Source organism: Colossoma macropomum, unplaced genomic scaffold (assembly GCF_904425465.1).
Source record: "Colossoma macropomum unplaced genomic scaffold, Colossoma_macropomum, whole genome shotgun sequence".
NCBI lineage: Eukaryota > Metazoa > Chordata > Actinopteri > Characiformes > Serrasalmidae > Colossoma > Colossoma macropomum.
In genome coordinates, this window is record NW_023494798.1 from 28,648,055 (window position 1) to 28,673,400 (window position 25,346).

The window sequence follows — 25,346 nt, forward strand, 5'->3', positions numbered from 1 at the left end:
CAATGTATCTTATTAGAGTCAATCTGTCTATCTTTTGCTCCTTTGCAGCAGACCGAATATAGACTTCCCTTCTGACACTTGGCTGACTGCTCTTCTCAGATCTTCCGATGGAGCTGAGCCCAAATTTGTTTTGTAGTTTTTTGGCACGATGGAAATTCTGCAGTGTCACTGCAATACAACATGCATGAATGTATTTTATCGAATTAGATTTAAGTGAATATACATTTTATTTTAATCGTGGCACAATTTAACCCACAACCCCCATTTTCAGAAAACTGCTTCACACATGAATTAACACTCACAGTTATGCTTAAGTTTATGACCTCATGGTGAAGCTTATACTGTCATAAACTATTATGTGACAGTGTCTCAAGCCTGATAACATCATAACCTTTATGATTTCACCACTTGTCACATGCTCGTCTCAATCAGACCTCCCTGAGTCTGTGATCACATAGTTATTTCTTTGGATGCCTAAATACAAAGGGTGGCTCATTTTATGCACTGGCTCGATATACCCTGTTTTCCCCTACAGTCCTGTGGAAAAGTTTGAACTCCCCTGGTCACATTATATGTTTTGTCAATTTTCTAAGAGAAAATAAGTAAAAAGTACATTGTCTTATTCACAATAGGCCAGTGTGGCTGCAGGTTTTCATTCCAACAAAGCAGGAGCTCACATGATCAGCAGTTTGAAGACTGAAACCAACCAATTAAACAAGTGTAATCAGATGTGCTTCAGCTCATTTTTAGTAGAAACCTGCTGCCACAGTGGCCATTTGCGGATAAGATTGGACACCCCTGCTGTAGAGGATGAGTTCATTTATTTTCGCTCAGAAAATCGACAAAACGTGTCATTTGACCGGGGGTGTTCAAACTTTTGCATACACCTGTATTACTGCAGCAGACAAACCTGGTTAGACTACCACTTATTTTTGCAGTCAGTAACATATTTATGTCTGCATTATCTCATAACTTTGATCCTATTAAAACCTGATTGGTTGATTCCACCATCACTTCCTAATTATGTTGGTCGTTAATCTGATTTGTAAGGCCTTCAGTTTAGCTCCTGAAACCCTGACCAATGGGAGAGCTGTACCTACCTAGATATCATGGGAACAGTCCTGATTGGACAGTTTTCTAAGAGGTTTTTCAAACTGTTATGAAAGTGTTATGAAAGAAGTGTATTATTACAAAACAAAAGGCATTATCATTGTGTTAAACGCAAATGAACTAAAATGTACAGACATTGATTTCTTTCTCTTCAGGCCATTTCTGAAAGCCTGAGGGTTCCCCACTGCTATGTTGTCATTTAATCAGGTGGACCCACCATATAGTTGCACTTCATAGGAATACAGTTAATGACTGCAGCCCCCTGTTGTTGTACTATGTATCAGCCCCTGTCTACCCTGTAATCACTGAAATAGGCACCACCATAGGACCAGATATTATTTGTGTGATTGGCCATTCTCAACACAGCACTGAAATGTGGTGGTGGCATGGTAAATTGTTGAGCTCGAATGAGTGTATTCACAGTGGTGCTGCTGGGGTTGAGAGTGGTCCTCCACCTAAAAATATCCAGCCAGGCTCAGCTCAGTGGTCAGACACTGACAGCTGATGAAGGCCTAGAAGCTGGCCAATGCAAAGTGTGCATTAACAGATGGGCTTCAGGCTCTAACTGTACATCAGCAAGGTGGAGCTACAAGGGAACTGTTTCTAATAAAGTGGCCAATAATTATAAAATGAGTTAAGCTGTAAAGCATGTTGGACAAAGTACTGTACAGATGTCACTGACCACCCTTATGTATTTAATTTCCAGTCAAAGCTGCTATTGAGTTATATATTTTTTCAGGAGATATTTCTGAGGAGATTACATGTACGATCCACTTGCAGGAGCTTCCAAAACTTGAATTTGAAAAATAATTATAAGCTATAGAAAAAAAATGGGACTGCTAACAACTGTGCAAGACCTGGTGGACCACCAAAACTGCCCCCATCAGATAAACGGCAGTTAAAGCTTTCATCTTTGAGAGAGAGGAGAAAATCAAGCTGCTTCAGATCTGAAAACATCCACAGTTGTTTCTGTCCATCCTTCCACTGTGAGAAGACAACTCAGCGCTATGGGTCTGAAAGGATGTGTAGCTGTCAAGAAGCCTCACTGAGAAAAGGCATGAAACACTTGAGACGTCTGGTTCCTATCACCATCACTGTGAACAGTTCTGACCAATAAGTTTCTCTAGAACTAAGCATTTTACACCACTCTGAATGAGTTTGTTGACATATTAACCATTTAATTATGCAGGTATTTTGAAAAATCAGTTCCTCTTTTTTTTGACTGGAAATTAAATAAACAAAGGATGGTCTCTGACTTAGATGTGTAGAAGACAGAGTAAGAGTAAGAGCTCCTCTCTCCTTCTTGGTGTGTGTGAATGTGTGAGAAACTGAGCCTGAGTGTGTGTGTGTGTTCAGCATGCGTGCTAAAGCCTCTCTCTCTCTGTTTTCTCTCTGTCCTGTTTGCAGGAGAGCAGCCATGGAGAGGGCTCTGCTGTGCCTGGCTCTGTTCTGGCTGCCTGCGGCCTCTATGCTGTGCCCCAAGCGGTGCACGTGTCAGAACCTGCTGCCGTCCTACACCGTCCTGTGCGCCAAGACCGGCCTGCTGTTCGTCCCGCCCAACATCGACCGCCAGACGGCCGAGCTGCGCCTCATGGACAACTTCATAACCACGCTGCGTCACCGCGACTTCGCCAACATGAGCAGCCTCATCCACCTCACGCTGTCCCGCAACACCATCAGCCTGATCCTGCCCTACGCCTTTGCTGACCTGCAGGACCTGCATGCCCTGCACCTGGACGCCAACCGGCTGACCACACTGGACGACACACACCTGCAAGGCCTAGTCAACCTGCGCCATCTCATTCTAGCCAACAACCAGCTGCACAGCATCTCTGATGGAGCCTTCCAGGTAGGGATGGGTGATACACCAATACGTTATCATTTATCATAAAGAATGTCACAGTATACTTTTCTGAGTTCTTTTAGAACATGTATCAACTGTATATATCATAAAAAGACGAATTCTAGAGAGCCTGTAAATAAGTATGGGCAATAAGACCATATTGTTTTTGTCAGGTCAAAATCTCATAATTATCTTTATAAATTGACATTTTGCAAAATAATGATTGACATGCCTCTCAGCCAATCACAACTGACTCTAAATGTTCCTTCTTCCATCAATCGCAGGAAAAAAGTCACACTTTATTTCAATCCTGCTACAAAACATTGACATAAGCTTGCCATAAACATATTATAGCAGATGTCATATGCTGTCATAAGCTATTATGACAGATGTTCAGTGATATAACAGTGTTATGTTACTATTACTGATAATTGTCATGACAGAGGTCACAATGTTTGATGTCACGACAGTTAAAAAATCAGTTATGACAACTCATGACAGAATATGACATTTCATATTTTTAACCCTTTAGAACCCACAGCGGCCTCTGCTGAACACTCTGCATGTTACTGTAAAGGACAGCCTTGATTTAATGAGGTGATGCAACGCTGGGTTGACGAACCAGACATTTGCGGATATAAAATAAACTTGGTTTACACCAGACCAGGTCAAAAACCAGAACAGCAAAACGTAATACATGGGAGAAGGCAACAACTGAAGGGGAAAATCAAGTGAGGGTCAAAACCACAGAGCCAATGAACAGGTAATCTTAGCTAAAGGGGTAAATTTTAGAATCAACAATGAGAAAACAAAACAATATCATGAACAGTTTATCCAGTAAAACAACAGAGTGGCTTGGAATGCACTGACTAAATAGAGGCAATGCTTCGCAAAGACAGAGTGAAACAGGCATATTTACACAGGCTAGCAGGTGATAACAATCAGTATTCAGGTGACTGGGATCTGCTGGCTGACAGATGATTGGTTGATGGAGTCACATGATAAACTGAGGGATCTTGGGAATTGGAGTTTGTAGCGCAGTACCAGGAAGCGTGAGAAGTGAATTCTGGCAGAAAACACAATTACAGCAATCTTCAACATGAATTACATTGAACATAGTTTGATATTTAACAATTGAATTAAAATGTTTGAGTTTTCAGTTTCTAACCAAACGTTTTACACATTTGTACAACCTTTTTGTCAATGAATCCCCTAACGAGGATGAGACTTAGAGCATTCAAAGGTATTCTGTTTATCAGATAGAGAGACGGAGGAGTCTGACATGACTTAGCTTACCTACACAGCAAAGTTGACATGGAAGTAAGTTCAAATATTTAAAAATCTTTGTTTGGCAATTCAAAAGCCATGAAAATTCTCATAACAAACCCGCAGTGAGAACGACGATGGCAAATTAAATTAAATTAGTCAGAATTATTAGGCTACGAAATGGTGGAAAGGTGTTACTAAGGACGTATAATGCCTGATTCATGTTATGCTGATCATCTGGGGTGTGGAACTTTTTTTATTTACATCCTGAAGCTGAAAAAAAATTGGATTATACTCTGGAGAAGACCACATTCACAGTTCAATGACAAAACCAGTGCTGGCTCTATGAAAAAATAAACATCATATGATGACTGTATATGTGAAGAATCATGTAAATATAATGTCTAATGACAGTGTTACAAAACAATGTTAAGATCAGTTAGCTAACTTAGGTTTTCTTAACTTAGCTTTTGACAGCTTGATAAATCAGTCAGATCAAAGAGGACTGCACAGCGCTCATGTTTATTAATAAAAACTATGTGCAAGTATTAATATTAATGCACACATATGCATTCATTCTTTATATTGTTTCATTAAAGTTTAACGTAGCAGTGAACAGCTCATCTGAAGGGGAAACTTCTGTCACTCATATCTTATTAGACATTAAAATATTCCACTTTAACTTCAAATGGCTTAAAGATTTTCCTGGTTTGATTTGTACCAACATGGTCTCCAGAATCTGTAGTGTGTGTGTGTGTTCATTTTAATATGACCAACATTGCCCTCCTGAACAGTCCAGCACAGATCAGTATAATTTCCTTGCCAGCCAAAGCTGGGTTATACTAGTCTAGTATTGATCTAGTGCTGGTTTAGCTATTCACCCAGCATGGTCATGCTGGTTGACCAACATCCAAAACACATATGTTAGTTTGATGGTGGCCAGCTAAGCTGAACTATGTTGGTTCTTCTAGAATGGTCATGTTTGTTCAGGTCTCAAACATGTATGTCTGCCATCGACGTCTTGTAAAGCCAGTTTAGTTTTGAACAAAAATTATTTCAAATGTACTCCTCTGTGTGCTTCTCAGTTTAACGGACATGGCAGCAATAACTAAAGAAGGCGGGGCTCAGAATTTTGCAAATGGTTATTTGACCTTAAAATTGTGTGACCATTTCATGAGGAATGGATCATCAGACATGGTCAAAAATGATCAATAATTTATATTAAAATTACTATACATCACAGGTTAAATGGCCCATATCATTCCTCGCCCTTTTTTTTTTCTAATAAGTTTGATGTAGCATGTAAACACTGTTAAAGCTTCAAACCATACCATTCATTCCCCAGTGTATACTGCCTATATACACAAACAAAGCCAATTCTGAATTTACTGGTTTTGTGATGTCAAGCAAAACATCACATTTACATACATTCACCTCTACATCCTGCAGCAGTTTAGCTCCGCCCACTAATGCTGAAGTTGTAAAGTGTGTTTCAGCTCAGACCGTTTTTTTGAATGAAGCACAATTTCAGAATAACCAATAAGAACAGAAATCATTTACATATATCAGTCTTAAAGACACAGCAACAAAACTAGCCTGGTTAATTCTAAGGCATGAAAAGAGTTTAAAAAACAGTCAGGTAAAAAAGGATTTTTTTTTGGTTGATAAAACCACACAGACATTATAAGCGGAGCTCATGGGAAAAAAAATAAAATACAAAAAAAGGCCTGGGAATAATGTTTTTTCCTTATGCTGTAAGGTTATCATTTTGGAGATACAAAGGTTTGCATACAACAGCGATGATATATTATTGTTATTATGTTATATTATATCATGATATGCTTTTCTGAGTATAAGGGCTTTATTCTCAGTACTTATAGAACACTGAATAACAGTACATATCAAACTAAAGACAAATTTAGAGCAATTATGGAGAGCCTGTAAACAATAATCAGTGTACTGCACAGGAACAAGTATCTGACTGGATTATTTTTGCCAGTTGTTTGATTTTGTGTTTAATTAACCCAAATCTTCTTAAATGTATATGTACCTTCCTTGCAGTAGTTGAATTAAGAAAAATCTTCATTTGTCAATGTAGCACTTCTCTTCTGCTGCTGCACTTTATCTGTGCTCACTTATTTGCAAAGAAAAGCAAAATACTATGATACGCATTGTGTATTCAAGTACATGACAATATGTATACATTGCCATATTGCCTGCTCTTACTTCCAGGACTTTCTGGAGACCCTGGAGGACCTGGACCTGTCTTACAACAATCTGGTGGACGTCCCGTGGGACACCATAGCCCTTCTGGTCAGCGTCAACACTCTAAGCCTGGACCACAATCTCATCGAGTTTGTGCCGGAGGGGATTTTCTCCAATCTGCACAAGCTGGCTAGACTGGACATGACATCCAACAAGCTGAAGAAGATTCCCCCAGACCCACTGTTCCTACGGATCCCAGTATACGCTAAAATGAAAGGATCACCCCTAACGGCCCTGGTGTTGAGCTTTGGGGGCAACCCGCTGCACTGCAACTGTGAGCTGGTGTGGCTGCGGCGACTGACCCGCGAGGACGACTTAGAAACGTGCGCTTCGCCCAAAGAGCTGGCCGGAAAGTACTTCTGGACCATCCGCGAGGAGGAGTTTGTGTGCGAACCGCCCATGATCACCCGCCACACCTCTAAAATGTTCGTGATGGAGGGTCAGGAGGTCAGCCTGCGGTGTCGTTCGGTGGGAGACCCTGAGCCCACCACACACTGGGTCAGCCCTGATGGAAAACTGATCGGAAACACGTCCCGCACCACTGCATTTGAGAACGGCTCCCTGGACATTCTGACCGCCACAGTCAAAGACTCAGGCGTCTTCACTTGCATAGCCTCCAATGCAGCTGGAGAGGCTACTGCACCAGTGGAGCTGGTGGTCAACCCCTCGCCCCATTATGACCCCAAACTGGAGCCTGAGCCCGGACCCTCAGACATGCCCACTTCAATCAAGTCCAACAGCAGCGGAGGAGGGCAGCCGCGGGCCGAGCATAGGGTCAGCGTGACCGAAGTTACGTCCACGTCAGCCACCATCCGCTGGCCTTCGCAAAGCCATATTCCTGGTGTTCGCATGTACCAGATCCAGTACAACAGCTCCACAGATGAAATCCTCATTTACAGGCAAGTGCTAAAGGCTTTGATCTTTTTATATTATATTGTTACATCTTTTACATAGTTTTACTTTTTCTTTGTAGAGGATATGTCAACATATTTTCACTTAGAAAAGAAACAGAACATGTAGTTTAAACCAGGGGTTAAATTTTTATATACGACTGTAAAATATACTTACAATTAAAACATACAATTTTTAGTCACATTCATTCAGTTTGTAACAGTTTTGGTTGATTGCTCATTTTTACTCGTGATTGTTATTGTTTAGTCTTTATTCTTATTGATCTCTTTGATTCAGAACGTTAACTCTGCTACACTGTAAATCAGAACTCACCCTCAATGTGTTCTTTCATATAGACCCTGCACCACATTGTACCATTTACTGTATTTGTGAGATTCCCCAGTATAGTTTCTCCTTTTTTTAGAATTCAGTAGTGTCACATCTAATTACACTTAAAACATGGACTTAAATATCAAGTTTTTATAGAACAACAAATATAGATGTGGCTGGTCTGGAATCCAGCACAACAGGTTCACACATGAAATATTCATTTACTTGTAAGCCTTCTGCTGTTCTATACATATACCATGTAGGAGTTTGGAAACATTGGTCAAATTAGTAATGGTTGTTTTTTGATTAAACATAACTACATGGAGTGGATAGAAATACTATAAGCTAGGCACTAGAATGCATTCTTTTGATGGTTTATTTATTTTATAGATTTAGATAGATATAGATAGATTTTAGCGCTGTCGCCTCACAGCAAGAAGGGCCTGGGTTCGATTCCCAGTCGGGCGACCAGGGTCATTTCTGGGTGGAGTTTGCCTGTTCTCCCCGTGTCTGCGTGGGTTTCCTCCGGGTACTCCGGTTTCCTCCCACAGTCCAAAAACGTGCAGTCAGGCCAATTGGACATGCTAAATTGCCCCTAGGTGTGAGTGAGTGTGTGAATGTGTATGTCTGTCTGTCTGCCCTGCGATGGACTGGCAACCTGTCCAGGGTGTATCCTTCCTTCTGCCCAATGACAGCTGGGATAGGCTCCAGCACCCACCGCAACCCAGAAGGATAAGCGGTTTAGATGATGGATGGATGGATGGATGGACAGATAGATTTTTATGCACTGCATGCTTCAGCACTTGGCAGCCCGGCTCAGTACATACCGCTTCGTGGCTGAGCTGTTGTTGCTCCTAGATGGCATACCAAACATACCAAACATGAATCAGAGGAGAAGTGTAATAATAATTAGAAGGATTTTAAAGGAAAAGCACAAAAATGAATAAATAATGAAATATCTTCTACTGCTTAATGTTGGACTGAAATAATAAGCCTTAATAAATAATGGCATGAAATCCAATTTTACTCAAAGAAAATGTTTATTAAACTGCGTCGTTCACAGAACAGCCTTATCTATTTCTATTCTTTTATGGAGATTTTATATTTCAGTCTGTAATGGTTATTTCACAATAACAGCACTTACAGTTGTCAGGGGCAGAACTAGCAAGGAAGAAATTTCACAAACTGACTTCTGGCAAAGATGGTATCCTATGACTGTGCCACATTTAAAGTCACTGAGCTCTTCAGTGCGACCCATTCTAGTGCCAGTGTTTGTCTATGGAGATTACACGGCTATGTGCTTGTTTATGAACCTGTAAGCAATGGCTGTGGCTGAAACATCTGAACTCAGTCATCAGGGCTGCCTATGTGGAGGGCTGTCCACATACTTTGAGTTACTATCTTGAAATAGTTACTTATTTTCTCAAAATTTTGATTTGTTATCTGGAGATTATGTTGATAAAATTGGAACAAAATTAGGTTTATTAAGTTTATGGGAAGATGTGTAGTCAACATGTGGAGAAGTTAACTAATTATTTTGACATAGAAAGTCAATATTTCATGAAAATAAGTCATTATGTCAGGATTATAAGTCAAAACTTTACGTACTGAAGCCAAAAACAGAATTTTTTCCCGCTCCACTTGGTGGGAATGGGCTACAGTAGTTCATTTCTACTAATTATTTGGAACCTGTGAATGTGTATAGTACTAGCATCATAATCAATTTATAATATTACAGTGATTCCAAAATTTGAGATTTCTTGGTCAGATTACACCAGATTTCTCAGCACAGATAAGCACTGCATAACAGTTACTGCATTTGTGAGATTACACTAATCCATAATTTTGTCTTCCTGTACTGAAAATGACACAAATCCATAATTTTGTCCTCCCGTACTGAAAACGACAACTTCCCTGATGATCAGATTAGCCTTTCTTTCAAATGGTATCTCACACATGAAACCCAGACTTAAATATAAAATCCACAAAAGAATAAATATAGATATGGCTGTTCTGTGAACGATGCAGTTTAATAAACATTTTCTTTGAGTGAAATTGGATTTCATGCCATTATTTATCAAGCCGTATTATTTCGGTCCAACATTAAACAGTAGAAGATTTTTCATTATTTATTCATTTTCGTGCTTTTCTTTTAAAATCCTTTGAAAGGCCTTTTGCATGATCAAATAATTCCAATTAGACGTTTGTCTTGGCCTTGTACTTTTCTCCGAGTGTCTTTAGTAGATGTGCTTTATGAGTTCTGTGAGAGGGGCCTAATGAATAAAGTATTACTTTGTTTTATGGAATTATGATCCAAAACACAAATCAGCAGATGAAAGAGAAGCATTCACTGCAGTTCAGGGAAAAACACAGTTTTGATGTTATGGGAGAAGAAGACTTACAGTTAATTAATGATAGGCATACCAAACATGAATCAGAGGAGAAGTGTAATAATAATTAGAGGAAGGAGAAGAAGAAGATGAAGAAGAAGGAGAAGAGGAAGAAGAAGAAGAAGAAAAAGTGTCTGTATCTGTGTCTAAAGAGTATAGACTCTGAAGAATATAACTCTGGGTGCTATTTTACACTTTTGCCTCATTTCACATGCATCTATGGGAAAATATTAGAAGGAGATTATTATAACGAACCACCTACTCCTATTTACTTAGTCTGATAGTAAATACTGACTTGTAATAAAAGATTATGCATTCTGTTTCACATACATGTAAAGCTTATGATGCTTCCTCCTTCCTGAAGGTGGTTCTTCAGGGCTTCTTTAGTAAAATGGTGGTTGATATATAGAACCATGAACACTCAAAGAACTATTTGCATGCTTAAATGGATGTTTGCATAGTGAAATCCTTCTTCAGATTGATGGGGAATGTGTTGTATATGGTCCTGTATAGAACCTTTTTGGAAATGGTTCTACATAGCACCAAAAAAGGTTTTTCTATTGTAACAAGCTTGACATCATAACAAAAGCAGAACCCTTTTCTGGTTACATAAAGCCATTTTCAAAAAGATTCTATATAGAACCATATACAACACATTCTCCATCAATCTGAAGAACCATTTCACCATGCAGAGAACCATTTAAGCATGCAAATGGTCCTTTAAGTGTTGGTGGCTCCATATAGAACCATCGTCTTTATTAAAGAAATCTTGAAGAACCATCTTTTTTAAGAGTGTAGGATATCACTGGCAGACTAATGTTTGCTTCCTTTTCATTTTTTGAGGTATGGTGTAGGTAGGAATACATTTAAGGGTCAGCCTGTGAAAAAGTGGGTAGGTCAGCTTGGTAGACACAATTTCCAAATGTGATAATGTCTTGCAGTTTCATTACATCAGGCTATAGCCTATTCCTGACAGCAGTGTTGGATGGATAGAAACGACATACTTTGCTCTTTTCTGAATGGGATGAAGGCTCGAGGCAAAAGCACATAGCAACTCTTGCTAAGCAGTGATTGGTGGGCCGAGAAAACAAGTCAGATTCGGATTTGTTCATTGGACTACACCTCACACGTTCAGGACTGATGCAGAGAGCGTAATGATTTTGTTTTGCCATAATACAGTGACAGCACTCAGAAAACAAGTCAAGTTTCAAGCAACTTAATAGAAATCGTTTTCTCTTTGTTTAACACCTGGCAGAAAAAATATATAATCTCGGGGAAATGCTTTTTTTGCCGCTAAGTTGGCTGCCATTGTTGTTACTCAGAAACGCCCACCCAATTTAATGCAAGCCCATTTCTGCCAGGTGAAAAAAGTTGCCTTCTGTCTGAGATATTAAGAAAACAAGTCACTATTTTGAGATGATAAGTTCTGACAAAAGTAAAACATATGTAAATACTGCTGCTAGAACAGAAGTGGAGAACGTTTTCTACACAGCAGAACTGGGCTTCTATACAAAAGGATGTGAACGAGACTGAGGTTTATATTGAGCTGCCCATATGCTAATTATGAAATTGTGCAATTGTTCATTTGCATGAAAGTTCTTTGTAGGTAAATCACTAAATTGGCCACATCCACCAGCACAAGCTGTCTGTAGACTGTCAGTAATTAGCATCTCTTTTTGTAAATCTGCTACTAAATATTTTGGCAAAGCTGACAATGCATGTGGATCCACACGGTTACCAGATTAAGCAAAATCAAGTAAAGCAGAAAAGAAAGAAAGTTTCATTCAATTACCCAGATGCAGAATCATCATCGTCATCATCAACATCATCATCATCATCATCATCATCATCTTTTTTAAAGGGACATTCCAGTCTAAAACTTGACTACTGAGTATTCTGTAACACAGCATTACATCCCTCAGCCTCATTGCTTTAACCCCTTAAAATCCCTTTTTACACACTAAGGCTTATTATTCAGTAACTACAGAGGCTTAAATGCTAACCGGTTGAGCTATTCTTAGGTTATAGAAGTGTGTAATAAAATCAAAAAATAAAAACAATGGCTCCTTAAGGGCTTAAAAATTCATGATTTTGTATGTATTTGTATTTTCACCCATCAATGTTCTCTCACTACAATGCCCAGCATGCATTATACAATATGACATACAACCAGTGGGAATGTCCCTGTGACGTGCACCCATCCCCTGGGCCCCGATGACAGCCGTGAGAGCCAGCAGGATGGTGGGGCCCAGACAAAACTCCAAGCCCAGACAAAACCCGGCGAAGACAGGAGAGAGAGATGATAAAGTCTGTGAGGGAGTGGGGGACGGCACACAAGTCCCGAGCCCCACCTCCTGGGCACCGGCTCCGTTCCCGCAGCAAGACCACTTTAATTTGATTCACGTTAGAGCCCAGCGGCCAACATGTGGAGTGGGGGGCAGTGACGGGGAGGCGGAGCAACGAGCTCTCTTTCCATCTTGATTCAGGTGCCCCTTTAAAAAGGAGTGCCTTTTAAAAAGAACGGAGAGGTAGCAGAGAGAGAGAGAGAGAGAGAGAGAGGGACGCGTGCCGTCCTCCACTCCCTCGCAGACCTTATTCTCTCCCTGCTGTTTTCATGGGCTTTTGTCTGGGCTCTGAGTTCGGGCCTGCCACAGTCCCCCACGGCACTAAAGAAATGCTGACTTCTAGTGTAGCCACTGATGTAGCAGCTTATAAATAGACATTATATTCAGCTTCCTAGCAGTAACATTAGCTATTTGGCTTCTTTCAGCATTTGCATAGTTTTTTCTCGCACCTTCAAAATACATAATCAAAAGTGGGTTTTCCCAATTTTTTAAACTCTCTAGAGACTACTGAAGTACTAATTTAGCAAGCGGGCAAGCATGTATACAACATATAGCGATAGATAGGTTTTTATTTTCGGCTGGAGTGCCCCTACAATGTTCTCATTGAGCATCCCAAGTCCTATTCCATTCCGCACCTTAGAAGAAGACAGAAAGCAGTAGTAAACAGTCATAGAACAGGGAAAAGACTCTTTTATGAAGGTCACTATTTATTATTAATGAACTGTAGCAAAGTTAATAAAAACTGGACTGATATCACCTGATGTTTGCTACAAACACATGCTTACAGCTCCAACCAAAAACCTTATGCCTCAACCTGATAAACATGGTCTAATGCTGGACAATATTTTCAAATGATCTGGAAAGCATTCATTTGGATGGCGTACTTAGCTCGTTCCTCCTTTCCAGCGTATCATCAGAGCTCATCAGACTATAATGGCTTTCCACACAAATAGCCTTTAGAAGCCTATTCTACTATTTGATTAATGAATTGATTCTGCGTTTTGTTTGCAGTGACAAGCCTCGAAGAATAGGCCTGCTGTTTGGCTTTCTGCTGTATCCTATTCAGTTTAGGGCAAAACATTAAAATTGTGTTGATCATACGAATGACCTCAGATGGCGGCCGGCCGCAGAGAGAGAGAAAGAGACGGAACAATGTGGTAAAAGAGAGGGTTTGAAAAGCAACGATCCAGCAGATATCTTTCTGTACGAGCATAAAAGGAGTGCTCCCAATGGAACCATTAGTTTTGAGCTACCTCTGTCTGAGGACAATCGCGCTGCATGAGGATGCCGTCTAAAGCTTCGTCATTTACATGCAGATGAAAGGAAGGCCACGTTAGCAGCAGCTGCTGCCTGATGTTTGTCAGACGGAATTTGTACGGGACGACTGTGAAACAGAACATTGTCGGAGCTAGGATCACAACGTTGCGCTCGTCTTTCTACTTGAAAGCTAAACATCCTCCCCGCCTTTCCTTTTCTTAAGCACAGCTCTGTGTTGCTGCTCATTATCCTTAAGCCACGCACTGTGGAAGAAAATAACATGGGCCGTAACGCCGCTGTTCACCTTTCGTTCCTCAAAGGTTACGGCCAGCCGTGAATTACCCCGACTTCAAAAGCGCGAAGACGTGAAACCGATCCGAAGGCCTTTTCCCAGATAATTTGGATTCCGTGCGCCTTATTGTGTATGACTCCTGTTGCCGAGATTAGGACCGTCCACAAATGACTACATTGATTTTCCTCTTTTAATATTCAGTCACGGCCTTTCCATCACTAACTCCACATTGAAGGGGTCTGCAAGGGCGTAATTAATTTCTGCCACGTCCCCACGGACAGATTAAGAGCATAAAAAGATACATACCAAAAGCAATTTGCTGTTAATTATGCAAAAAGCAAAGGGAGTCCTTTGGTTTACGATGGTTAGAGAGTAATCAAAACGCCTTTCGGAATCAATTAAGTATACATGCGCCAGACTCCCTATAGACGCCTGGAGAGATGTGGAGAGAATAACTCGGAGCTAGAGGTGGAGGTTATGATGAAGAATTGAGGAAAGACCTGGAGGGGAAGAAGCGCAGGTTCGTGAAGTGTGACCTTGGGGAAAAGTGAATAGTTAAAGAGAAGTCGGACAAAGGCTGAGGCTGGACAGTGTAGCAAGCTGCCAGATGGAGCTGTAGAATGCAGAAGAGCCGAAGAGTCTCGGATAGATAGACTTTTGAAGGAATAGTTTAGCCAAGAAATCAGATTTATACGTTTTCCCTTGGCCTCAAATGCAATCGACCAGCCAAGGTATGTTTGATATCTAAAGTCTAGGCAAAAATATGGAAGCTGGTAAGTTCTAACTTACTATTTGAGGTTAATGGAAAGGAAATTTGACTGAAATTTCAAAAATCTTGCATAATTGAATGGTTAAGATGTGAACAAGGTCAATCAGAGTAGTTCAGTGTGAAATGCTCCATTCCAGAGAAACGTTCCGAGCATCTCTATTGGAGCAAAATCTTATATCTCAAAGGAGGTAGGAAAAAAACATTTATAATATTCAAGTTCAGTATTGTTCAGTGTCTTTACAAGACATTTGTACAGCCTGACGCCACATAGAATAGTGAAGTTTCTGAGTCTGTTGGATCTTGCATACACAAGCGACAGCTGGAACTTTTTCTGCAGGTGATGACCTGTTCTCTTGCCCTTATTGAGTGGAAGGAGTTCATGTAAAGGATGACTGGGCTGTTGCATGTCTTTTATCAATTTTACAGTGGCCTGCTCCTGCTGTTTCGGTAGATCCAAAGTAAAGTTAATGTTGATTTTTTTTCCATGCAATTGTGGACCATTTCTATTCCATTCATCATGAATTTTTTTATGGAATGTAAAGGACGACCTGTATTTTAAAATTAGATCAAAAAATGCAAGATGAAAATTAGGCATGCAAGGTTTTATTTCGACAATGACAGCTGTTCACAGCAGCTCTTATAGGAGCCAGATATCAGAAGCGTTTAATACCACTTAAATCTATCACTCAGAAAGTTATTACATAATGAATATGTTGCTTCATTCCTGAAACGTTTTTAATGGTAGTCTGGAGACAAGCATGTTGCCTTATTTATTTATTTCATTTATTTATTTATTTTTACTTTTCCAGTCGATCAAGGCAGACAGCCTTGTGCAGAGGCAACATAGTTCCCAAAGAAAACTTTTCTTTTTCAGATTTACTGCTATTTTGCCATCCATGATGTTATAGATAAAGTCAAATAAAACTACAACTCATACCACTGTAAGGAAATTTGAGTCAGCAATTTCCCTGCTATGTACCACTCTGAATGACTTTTTTTGCTGTTGTATTCAAATGTATTCAGACACTCCCTCCAATGAATGAATTCAGCTGCTTTAAGGTGCACCATTAGCTCACACAAGTGTTTGACTGTGTACATTCAACCTGTATAATCTCCATAAAAAAGCATTGCCAAATGGTATGAGAAGCTAAGGTCCAATGCCTAATGCCGAGCATTGGTTATAGGGGTATAAATCCCCCTCCAGCACTGGGCTGTGGAGCACTCTCTAGAGTGATGGAGCTCCACCCAATACCTTCAAGATTAGTTGGAGTGATCCAGACCTAATCATCCCTGACCTCACTAATGCTCATGTGACTGAATGCAATCAAATCCTCACAGCGATGTTCCAGTATCTAGTGTAAAGCCTTTCCCAAAGAGTAGGGACTGTTACTGCAGCAAAGTGGACAAGCTCCTCATTAATACCCTTAAAATCCCAGGCTTAATACATACTAAGGCTGATTATTCAGCAACTACATGGACTTCAATGCAAACTGGTTGAGCTATTCTTAGGGTCATAGAAGTGTATAATCAAATTTTGGGCCTACAGGTCACCATTTACGAGGTTAATACCTTTGATTTTAGAAGAAATATGAATGAACTGGTGAAAAAGCAGACCTCAACCAAACATGTCTTGGCTGTTTAGATTTGAGGTAAGGAGAACATTGTATATATTCTTTCATTTAGTGAGAACAGAAGATAAGATCAAGATTAAGTAAGATTAAGAAGGTTTGAGTAAGAACAGGTGGCAGAACTGTAATGTTCTGGAAAAACAGTGGGGAAGTTCAGAGGGATGGTTTTAAGAGGTGGCAAATGTCAGCTCTCCTGTGAGTACATGAGTCGTGTAGAAGAGTCATGCAGTGGTGGAGGGACACTGGGACTGTAAAGCAGGGCAGATAGTTTGGAACTGGGTGAACCCTTAAAAAATCCAGAGTAGCTGTCATTTTGCTGTGTATATAATCACATAATTACACAATTAACGGTGACACTTTATTTTGAGTGGTTCTTTTTAGATTAAACAAACACTCAACGGACTCTCAGTAATGTGAAAAACATGTGAGGGTTAGGATTAGGTTTTGGGTTGAGGTTAAGGTTAGGGTTAGGATTAGGGCCAGCTTTAGGATTAGGTTTTGGGTAAGGTTGGTAAGGTTAGGTTTTGCATAATGGAAGTAACATATTAACAACACATCTACTTAATATAAGTAATGTATCAACAGAACATCTATAAGATATTTACTTCAATGTATTCAGATGCTTCATTACTGCTACTTCACTGATATGCTGTTGATGTGTTACTGATCTGTTGAGTTTATTAATTGTCTACAAAGGACCACTCCTAATAAAGTGTTACCCAAGTAACTACACAGTTATGTTATTAATTACATTTTCATTTATTTTTTACTCTAATTTTATTTTATTTTATTCTATTATTTTTATTCTAATATCCTCATGTCTCTAACAGGCCAATATTAATTACACACAATACATTTTAATAGTTAGTTTCTTTTATATAGATTAGCTGTGTCATTGTGCCACCTGCAACAGCTGACTGTGTGTCTTCCATTGTAAATATGAGCAACGCAAATGTCTCGTAAACTTGGCAAACAATCTATCAAAGCAGCTAATCGGGGTAATACTGTATGAAACTGTTGGATAAAGATCCCCATGCTATAGAATAGGCCCCAACTAAACAGGTCAGACTCAGAAACAGAAACAGCTCTGTAAGATTTACATTTTATTCATAAATATTTTATTTCCAAACAGCTGTACACAGAAGTAAAGTAATGAGTACTGAGTTTACTTATAATAAGTAAAGTATTCTCATTACAGCTTGAGAGAAATTAACAAGTACTTTGCAGTTGGTTATTTTTTTGAGTAACTACCGTAACACTGGTGAGAAGTAATTAAACTAACAGTTAGAGGAGGCATTAAAAGGCATATATGACATTGCGGAGACTAAGAGCATTAAGCAAGTGATGAAGGAAGAGTGTAAGGAGACAGGAATTTCACAGGGTGAGGTGAGAAAGTGATGAATGTGGATGATGAAGGGAAGATCGAGGTGGTGATTATTAGAGCAGGGGGAGGTGAAGGAGAATGTTACTGTCAGCTACCATTATAAAGAGACTTACTGCAGCTCTTTAACTCTCTCACTCTCTCTCTTCCTCTCCACTTTTGTCTCATTCTCTTTCTCTCTGTCTCTGTCTCTCTCTCTCTCTCTCTCTCTCTCTCTGTCTCTCTGTCCTGCTTTCTTTCTCTCCTTCTTCTCTCTGTCTCCATCTCTCTCTGTCCGTCTCTCTATCTCTCCTCCCCCTCTCTCTCTCTCTCTTTCTCCATTTCTCTCTGTCTCTCTCTCACCTCTCTCTCTCTCTCTCTCTCTCTCTCTCTCTCTCTCTCTCTCTTTCTCTTCCTCTCCATCTCATTGTCACTATACCTTTTCATCTCTCTCACTCTCCCTCTTTCTCTCTCATTTTGCCCCCTCTCACTCCTTCTCTTTCTCTCTCTCTCTCTTTATCACCTCTCTTTCTCTCTCTTCCTCTTTATTCTCTCTCTCCCTCTCTTCTGTCTTTGTCTCTCTCTTTCTCTCCTTCTTTGTCTGCATCTTCCTCTTTGTATCTTTCTTTCTCTCTCTCTCTCTCTCTCTCTACTCCCTCGTTCACTTTTTCCTTTTTCTCTCCCTCTGTCGTTCTCTCTCTTTGCCCCTTCACTTTCTTTTTCTACCTTATCTCTTTCTGTCTTTGCCTCCCTTCCCCTCTTCTTTTCTTTCTCCCTCTCTCTCTCTCTCTCTCTCTCTCTCCATTCTCTCTCCTTCTCTCTCCATTAATTTTCTTTTATCTTCTCTCCCTGTGTGCTGTAAGTAGGTAATTAAATTGTACTACTTCTGGCGTGCGGTGATAGAACGGCACTTTTCTGACGCGTGTCAGCCTCGCTGTGACCCACCACCCTCCTGACCCCACTCACCGCCTGCACTGACAGCTCAGTGGCAGGCCGGACCCCAAGCCGCTTAAAAAAGGCCTCTTGGCATTGGAAAAGGAGAGAAGCATCACTCAATAGATGTCCATCAAACATGCCTTGCTACAGGCTCTGCAGCCAGCCTGCTGAGGGCTTAGTGTGCCAGCTCATTAGAGCTTGACCCTGGGACAGCCTGACTGTCGGAGACACCCAGATGTATTTAAAGCTGCCACTGCTGCTCTCAAGCTCCATGTGCACTGTCTATCAAATGTTTGGGTACACTTTACCGTCTTTTGAAATTTTCAACACAACAATAGATCTTTTATTTAGAAAGCAAAGAACAGAGGGGGTTTCTGACTGTAATGGAATTGCTCAGTAAGCTGACCTTTAACCCAGTCGAGTTGCTCTGGGAAGAGTTGGATTTGAGAGATAGATAGAGAGTCCAACCAGCTCAACAAACCTCTGGGACATCTTGCAAGAGGCATAGCAGAGCATCTCTAAGGCTACATACTCTTCTTGGGTTTCTACAGTATTGTATAGTATGAATGAGTTTTTAAGGCTGCGATGACAGAATAGATCAAATTGCATCACACATGCAGTTCTATAAGTAGTTGTGACATGAACCTTGCTGGCCCTCATGGTGGGCAAGTGACTTAACCATTCAGCCAAACAGCCAATTATAAAACGCTTGCGAACAGGTCTAAGACTACAATTTCCTGAATACTTTCTGCAAATTTTGGTGTAATATATGTATATATATATTACACCAATATATATATATATATATATATATATATATATATATATATATATATATATATTTATATATGCATCAACTACATTCATAAAATCAAGCAAAAAGCCATCTCCATAGACAAACATTACTAGCAGAATGAGTTGTATTGAAGAGCTTTAAATGTGACAGTCATAAGATGCCACCTTTACCACAACTCAGTTCATGACATTTCTGCCCTGCTAGACCTGCTCTGGTTAACTGTAAGTGTTGTTATTGTGAAATAGAAGCATCTAGGAGCAAAAACAGCTCAGCCCAAAGCAGTGGACCACGCAAACTCACAGAGCGGGGCCGCTGAGTACTGATGCATGTAGCGCTTATAAAGTCACCCACCCTCTGCTGCATCACTCACTACAGAGTTTCTAACTGCCTCTGGAAGCAAAATCAGTATAAGAACTGTGTATTGGCGCTTGGACTCTGGAGCAGTGGAAACATGTTTTCTGGAGTGATGAATCACGTTTCACTATCTGGCAGTCTGATGGATGAATCTGAGTTTGGTGAACGCTACCTACCAGAATGCATAGTGTCAACAGTAAAGTTTGGTGGAGGAGGGATAATGGTCTCGGGCTGTTTGTCTGGGTTATTCTAGGCCCTGTATTTCCAGGGCAGGGTAATATTATTGCTACAGCATACAAATACATTTTAGACAATTATATGCTTCCAAATTTGTGGCAGCAGTTTGAGGAAGACCCTTTCCTGTTCCAGCATGGATGTGCCCCTGTGCACAAAGCGAGGTATATAAACACATGGTTTGATGAGTTTAATGTGGAGGTCTGTTGGCCTGCACAGAGCCCTGTCATCTCAATCTCAATCCAGTGCTCACTTTACCATTTAAGAATCATCTTTGTGCTAAAATGACCTGCCCATGGACATTATGAGATGTATGAAATGAAAAGTGTGGATAGGCTACCTGAGGAATGCCTGCATAATCTGAAACGTTCATTTGCAAAATTACTGCCTTCCTTCAAAAAAAATGAGCTGATGGTCATTAACACACACTCTTAACACACAGCACACTCTGAACCCGAAATACATTTTATCACAAAAGCCGTTACTCTCTATTGTCAAGACACTGAAAGTTCATGTTTTACAGCAGAAACAGTCAAACGCCAGCGCTGTTCTCCAGCAGAACCCAGTAAATCTGTTCAGCAAATCAGCATGCAGTATTCAGGTCAGGTGACGCAACACTGCCACAAACTGTTTAAGGCAGAATCTCAAATGGCTCCCTTCTCACTACAAAGTGCCGCATGTAGGTCTTAAAATAATGACTACTGCATTAAAACGGTGAACAGTGTGTCTAAAAGAGAACCGCTTTGGATTCAGCCATGTGTGCACAAGTCACACTGGACATAAAGCACAATATTTGGGTGTAAAAGCCAACATTTCATAACTCACATAGGGAGCAGTGAGCCGTTTGAGATTCAGCCTTCACAACTGCATCTTGACTGATATTACCTGGAGTGCACAATAAAAAAAACATGATTTAGGAAAATTATTAAAATGGAGATATGTGCTTTTGCAAGTGAACTCTTCATCTGTTCATACAAAGAACATGTGTGCAGCAGGTATAGCTTATCAAGGGAGCTTATGAATGTGTAGTTTAATTGTTTTTTTTAGCAATTGAAACTTATGTATTTACATATATATTACATATGTGGTACTGTTTTTCTCAAAACTAAACCCAGTTATCCTTTAATATATGAAGTTATTGCACTCTGGCTAAGAAAACATACCCATTTATATGAAAAGCATTCTAAAGAGCTAGATCTCCCTGAACTTTTGACAGACACTGTTATCTTTGCTTGTTCTTTTCTTATATGCTAATATGGGTCATGCACAAGGACATACCAAGACGAGTAAATAAAAAATAAAGAGTGGAAAATTATATTCACAGCTGCTTTAATGAACAGAGACAGTTTTTACTTGCTAAGTAGACAGTGCCTTGAACGCATTCATCATCTTCCTTTTTTTAATTTGATCTAATTGAAAGAAGAGCAGTGTTTACACTGTCACTTTATTTAGGCAATTCAATCTAACTCCTACAGCTTTGAAGCTAGCTATAATGACCAATCCTCAAGATAATACTTAAGGTTAAGGCTACACACCACTTACATAAGCCTTTCATGACAACTGCCATAAACCAGTACAGATATTTATAAGGGCATATTTTAACACGCATCTTGAGGTAAAATGACATAAAAATCTGCAAAAGCAGGTTTTATCACAACTGCTGCTTGTTTTAATAAGCAGTTATACATATGTATGTAGGTTTGTGTCAGTTGTCATGAAAGGCTTATCAAGGTGTTATGTAGGTGTAGCCTTACAAAGGCTGCCCTTCAGAAAAGTGTTACCAATGTACCTGTCACCTTGGCTATTTTAGCAGGTTCTCTCACCATGTAGGTGTGCTTGGGCGCCCTCTTTTACACATTATCTGTCAATGTAAAGAGACCACCATAAGACCACAGCTGAGAAGATATTATTTGGGTGGTGGACTATTCTCAACACAGCATTGACACTGACATCATAGTGGCACACAATCCCAGAGGGAGTTTGGGAGCATTGGGAGAATTCTAGTTGGGCCAGTGGGGTATTGGGCCAATTATTTTGGGCTAGCAACATTGCTTTTACGAAAATGCATTGCTGCAGCTGACCAGACCTTTTCTCCCACACTTCAAGAGCTAAACTCCCAACTCCCACCTCAAATGGTACAGCCTCTTACATCAGTAGCAAAGCTTTTGTAGAGTGGATTAACCTGTTCATATTTAGTGCCTAACTTGCAGTAAATGTGAATCTGGGGCTGGTTGGCACAAAAGGCAGCAATCTACAGTGCTGATTAGTTAATGCAACACCACACACCTCACAGTGAAGCATGAAGGTGAGAGCATCATGGTATGAAGCTGCTTCTCTGCAAACAGTACTGGATCATTAGACAGACTTGCAGGAAACATGAATGGAAGCACTGTACCAGGACATGCTAGGAAAGGCAAGGCAAGTTTATTTCTATAGCACATTCCATAGACAAATACATCCACAGTATCAGTCCATCCATTGGATAACACTAAAGGAGAATATAATCGGCTGAGAAACACAATCGAGGGAGAAGATTGATGTTTCAACAAGATAATGACTCTAAACACACAGCCAAAATAGCTCTTTAAAAGGTCAAGGGGCTTGCATGGCTTAGTCAATCTTCGACTTGAATCCCACTGAAAATATGGAGGATTTTAAAATGTTGAGTCTGTCAGAGGGACACTCGTAACCTTGGAGAATTTAAGCTGGTTTACTAAGAGACAGAGGCCAATTTGAGGCAACAATGCTACAAAAAAGAACTACTGTAGACTTCTCGAAGCTGTATATCCCAACAGTGGCTTTGGAAAATATTTTTTTCCCCCCATCAATTTCATTTTTTTAAATGTGTCTTTTTATGATTATAAATACTTGTTGATCAAACTCGCGTCTGGTAGGAGTGTGTACTTTGAACATTATAATTTAACCTGATCAACATCATCTATAATACCATTAAATAAAAATAGAAAATAACAACAGTACCTTGCATATGGCAATCCCGCACAAAACTAGATGCACTTATTTTACATGCACATTGATATACAAATATAACACATTCTGTTTGAAGGCATATTACGCTGCGCTTTTGTTTATTTGTTTGACACAGCCCAAAAACACTATAACACCCATAAAAATACTAAACTAGTGCATAAACATCTCATGTTTTGTTTCCTTCACATTGTATTCTTTCCAGTCATCATCATTTTAACAGAACAAAATTTGGTCAGCGGAGCAGTGCCCTCACTGCTCAACCTCAAATTCCGCCTATGAGTACAGCCAATGTTTTCTTGGCTCCGTACTGAAGCATCTTGATGAATTTGGGTGTGATTCATGTAAAAGAGGTACAACGATTTTATGCACTGATGCTGATTCATCATTTGGGCTCAAATCTCCAGTCATTTCCACATTGTATAGAAGTTTCATGAATCAGATGCAATAGTTCATACATCAATAAAGGCAGTAAATTCTGCACTCTTTTTACACAACTTTCATAAAAATATCGAATAACAAAAACAAGTGGTGGAATACTTGTTTCCCCTCACCGTATTAGACAGCAATATCATGTGTTACAGTTTGTGAGTATCCACCTGATAAAAATATCCAGATAAGAGCGGCTCGGTGGTCAGAAACTGACCATTGTTAAAAGGCTAAGGGAAGGCACAAGGGCTAGAGCAGTGGTCACCAATCATGCTCCTAGAGATCTACATTCCTCCAGACATGGACCTCACCTAATTGTTACCTTTGGAAGTTCTTGATTAGCTGAATGAAGTGTGTTATATTTGGGTTGGGTTGGGTGGTAGAGCTCCAGGAGGAGGGTTGGTGGCCACCAGGCTAGAGGTATGCATAACTTGTGAATCAACAGATGGGCTTAAGTTGCTATCTACACCAGCAAGGTGCAGGGTAGAGGTCGACATATGGTGTTTCTAATAAAATGGCCAATAAATGTTAGTACTTAACAAACTGGCCACTCAGTGTAAAGTGATCGGCCATAACATTAAGACCACCTCCTTGTTTTTACACTCATTGTCCATTTTATCAGTTCCACTTACCATACAGGAGCAGTTTGTAGTCCTACAATTACAGACATCTGTTTCTCTGTGTACTTCATTGGCCCCCCTTTACCCTGTTCTTTGGTGATCAGGACCCCCATGGACCCTCACAGAGCAGGTACTATTTGGGTGGTGGATCATTCTCAGCACTGCAGTAACACTGACGTGGTGGTGGTATGTTAGTGTGTGTTGCGCTGGTACGAATGGATCAGACACAGCAGTGCTGCTGGAGTTTTTAAACACCTCAGGGTCACTGCTGGACTGTGGACAGTGAGTGGGCACAATGTTTAAAACTGATCTGTCAGTATGAGTGGATCAATGTCTGATCCACTCATACCAGTGCAACACACACTAACACGCCACCACCGCTTCAGTGTCACTGCAGTGCTAAGAATGATCCACCACCCAAATGGTGGTCCTATGGGGGGGGGGTTCTGACCATCTAAGTACTTTTATTTTTGGAAACAGATGGACTACAGTCGGTAACTGTAGAACTGCAAAGTGCTCCTATATGGTAAAGGAGCTGATAATGCGTGAAGATAAAAGGAGGTGGTTTTAATGTTACGGCTGTATATAGTCTCTGATGTTACTGAGGATAAAAAGACATTATCGTTCACTGAAATAATAAGAGTTTCCTGTTGCTATTCCCAGTTTTTCTCGCTATTCTCTGCGTGACTCTATTACACAACAGAGGTCTACAGTCTGAGTGTTTATCACCCATACATCATTGCTGTAGTGGGCAGTTTGAATGATGATGTGCGTCGAATGTGACTGAAATACACGACCTCACTCACTCCATTAACCATGAGTACTTACTTTACACATGATTACCCTCACGGTCAAGCCCTTACACACGCACACTCACACATATACAGCCACCCAGGGAGGAGGTCTTCATCTTATCAGGCCAGTACACCGGGGCACGTTGCAGAAACAGTGATAAACAGAGACGAAGCAGTGGTCGAAAAGGCTAGACAGAAAAAAACTCCCCCTCTCTGAATAATGCATGACTCATACACAACCTCGGCAGGCCCTGCTGCGCAACACACATCATATTCACACCGCAAGGGAAAGGGGTGTGTGTGTGTGTGGGTAGATGTGGGTGTATATGTGTGCAGGAGTGTGTTGTAATGTGAAGGTCAAAAGTAATTTGACTGTTTCAGGGCCGGTCATTCACCTGTGAAGGCTACGTGTGCTAGACTTGCCCATGGCCAGTGTAGGTGTCGTCTACAAA

General features: G+C 40.3%; 1 protein-coding gene across 2 annotated transcripts in view; it reads left to right on the top strand.

The window, feature by feature from the left end:
- Positions 1-25,346, top strand: part of si:cabz01090165.1 (uncharacterized protein LOC100333421 homolog) — a 267,664-nt gene that overhangs the window by 229,034 nt on the left and 13,284 nt on the right. The window contains exons 3-4 of one of the 2 annotated variants that reach the window (XM_036584828.1): positions 2,518-2,959; positions 6,452-7,383. In XM_036584828.1, coding sequence (XP_036440721.1) covers positions 2,528-2,959; positions 6,452-7,383 — 1,364 coding nt within the window. In that variant the 5' untranslated portion in view covers positions 2,518-2,527. Of the gene's footprint in view, positions 1-2,436; positions 2,960-6,451; positions 7,384-25,346 lie in introns of those variants that run through there. The other variant, XM_036584827.1, reaches the window with a different exon arrangement.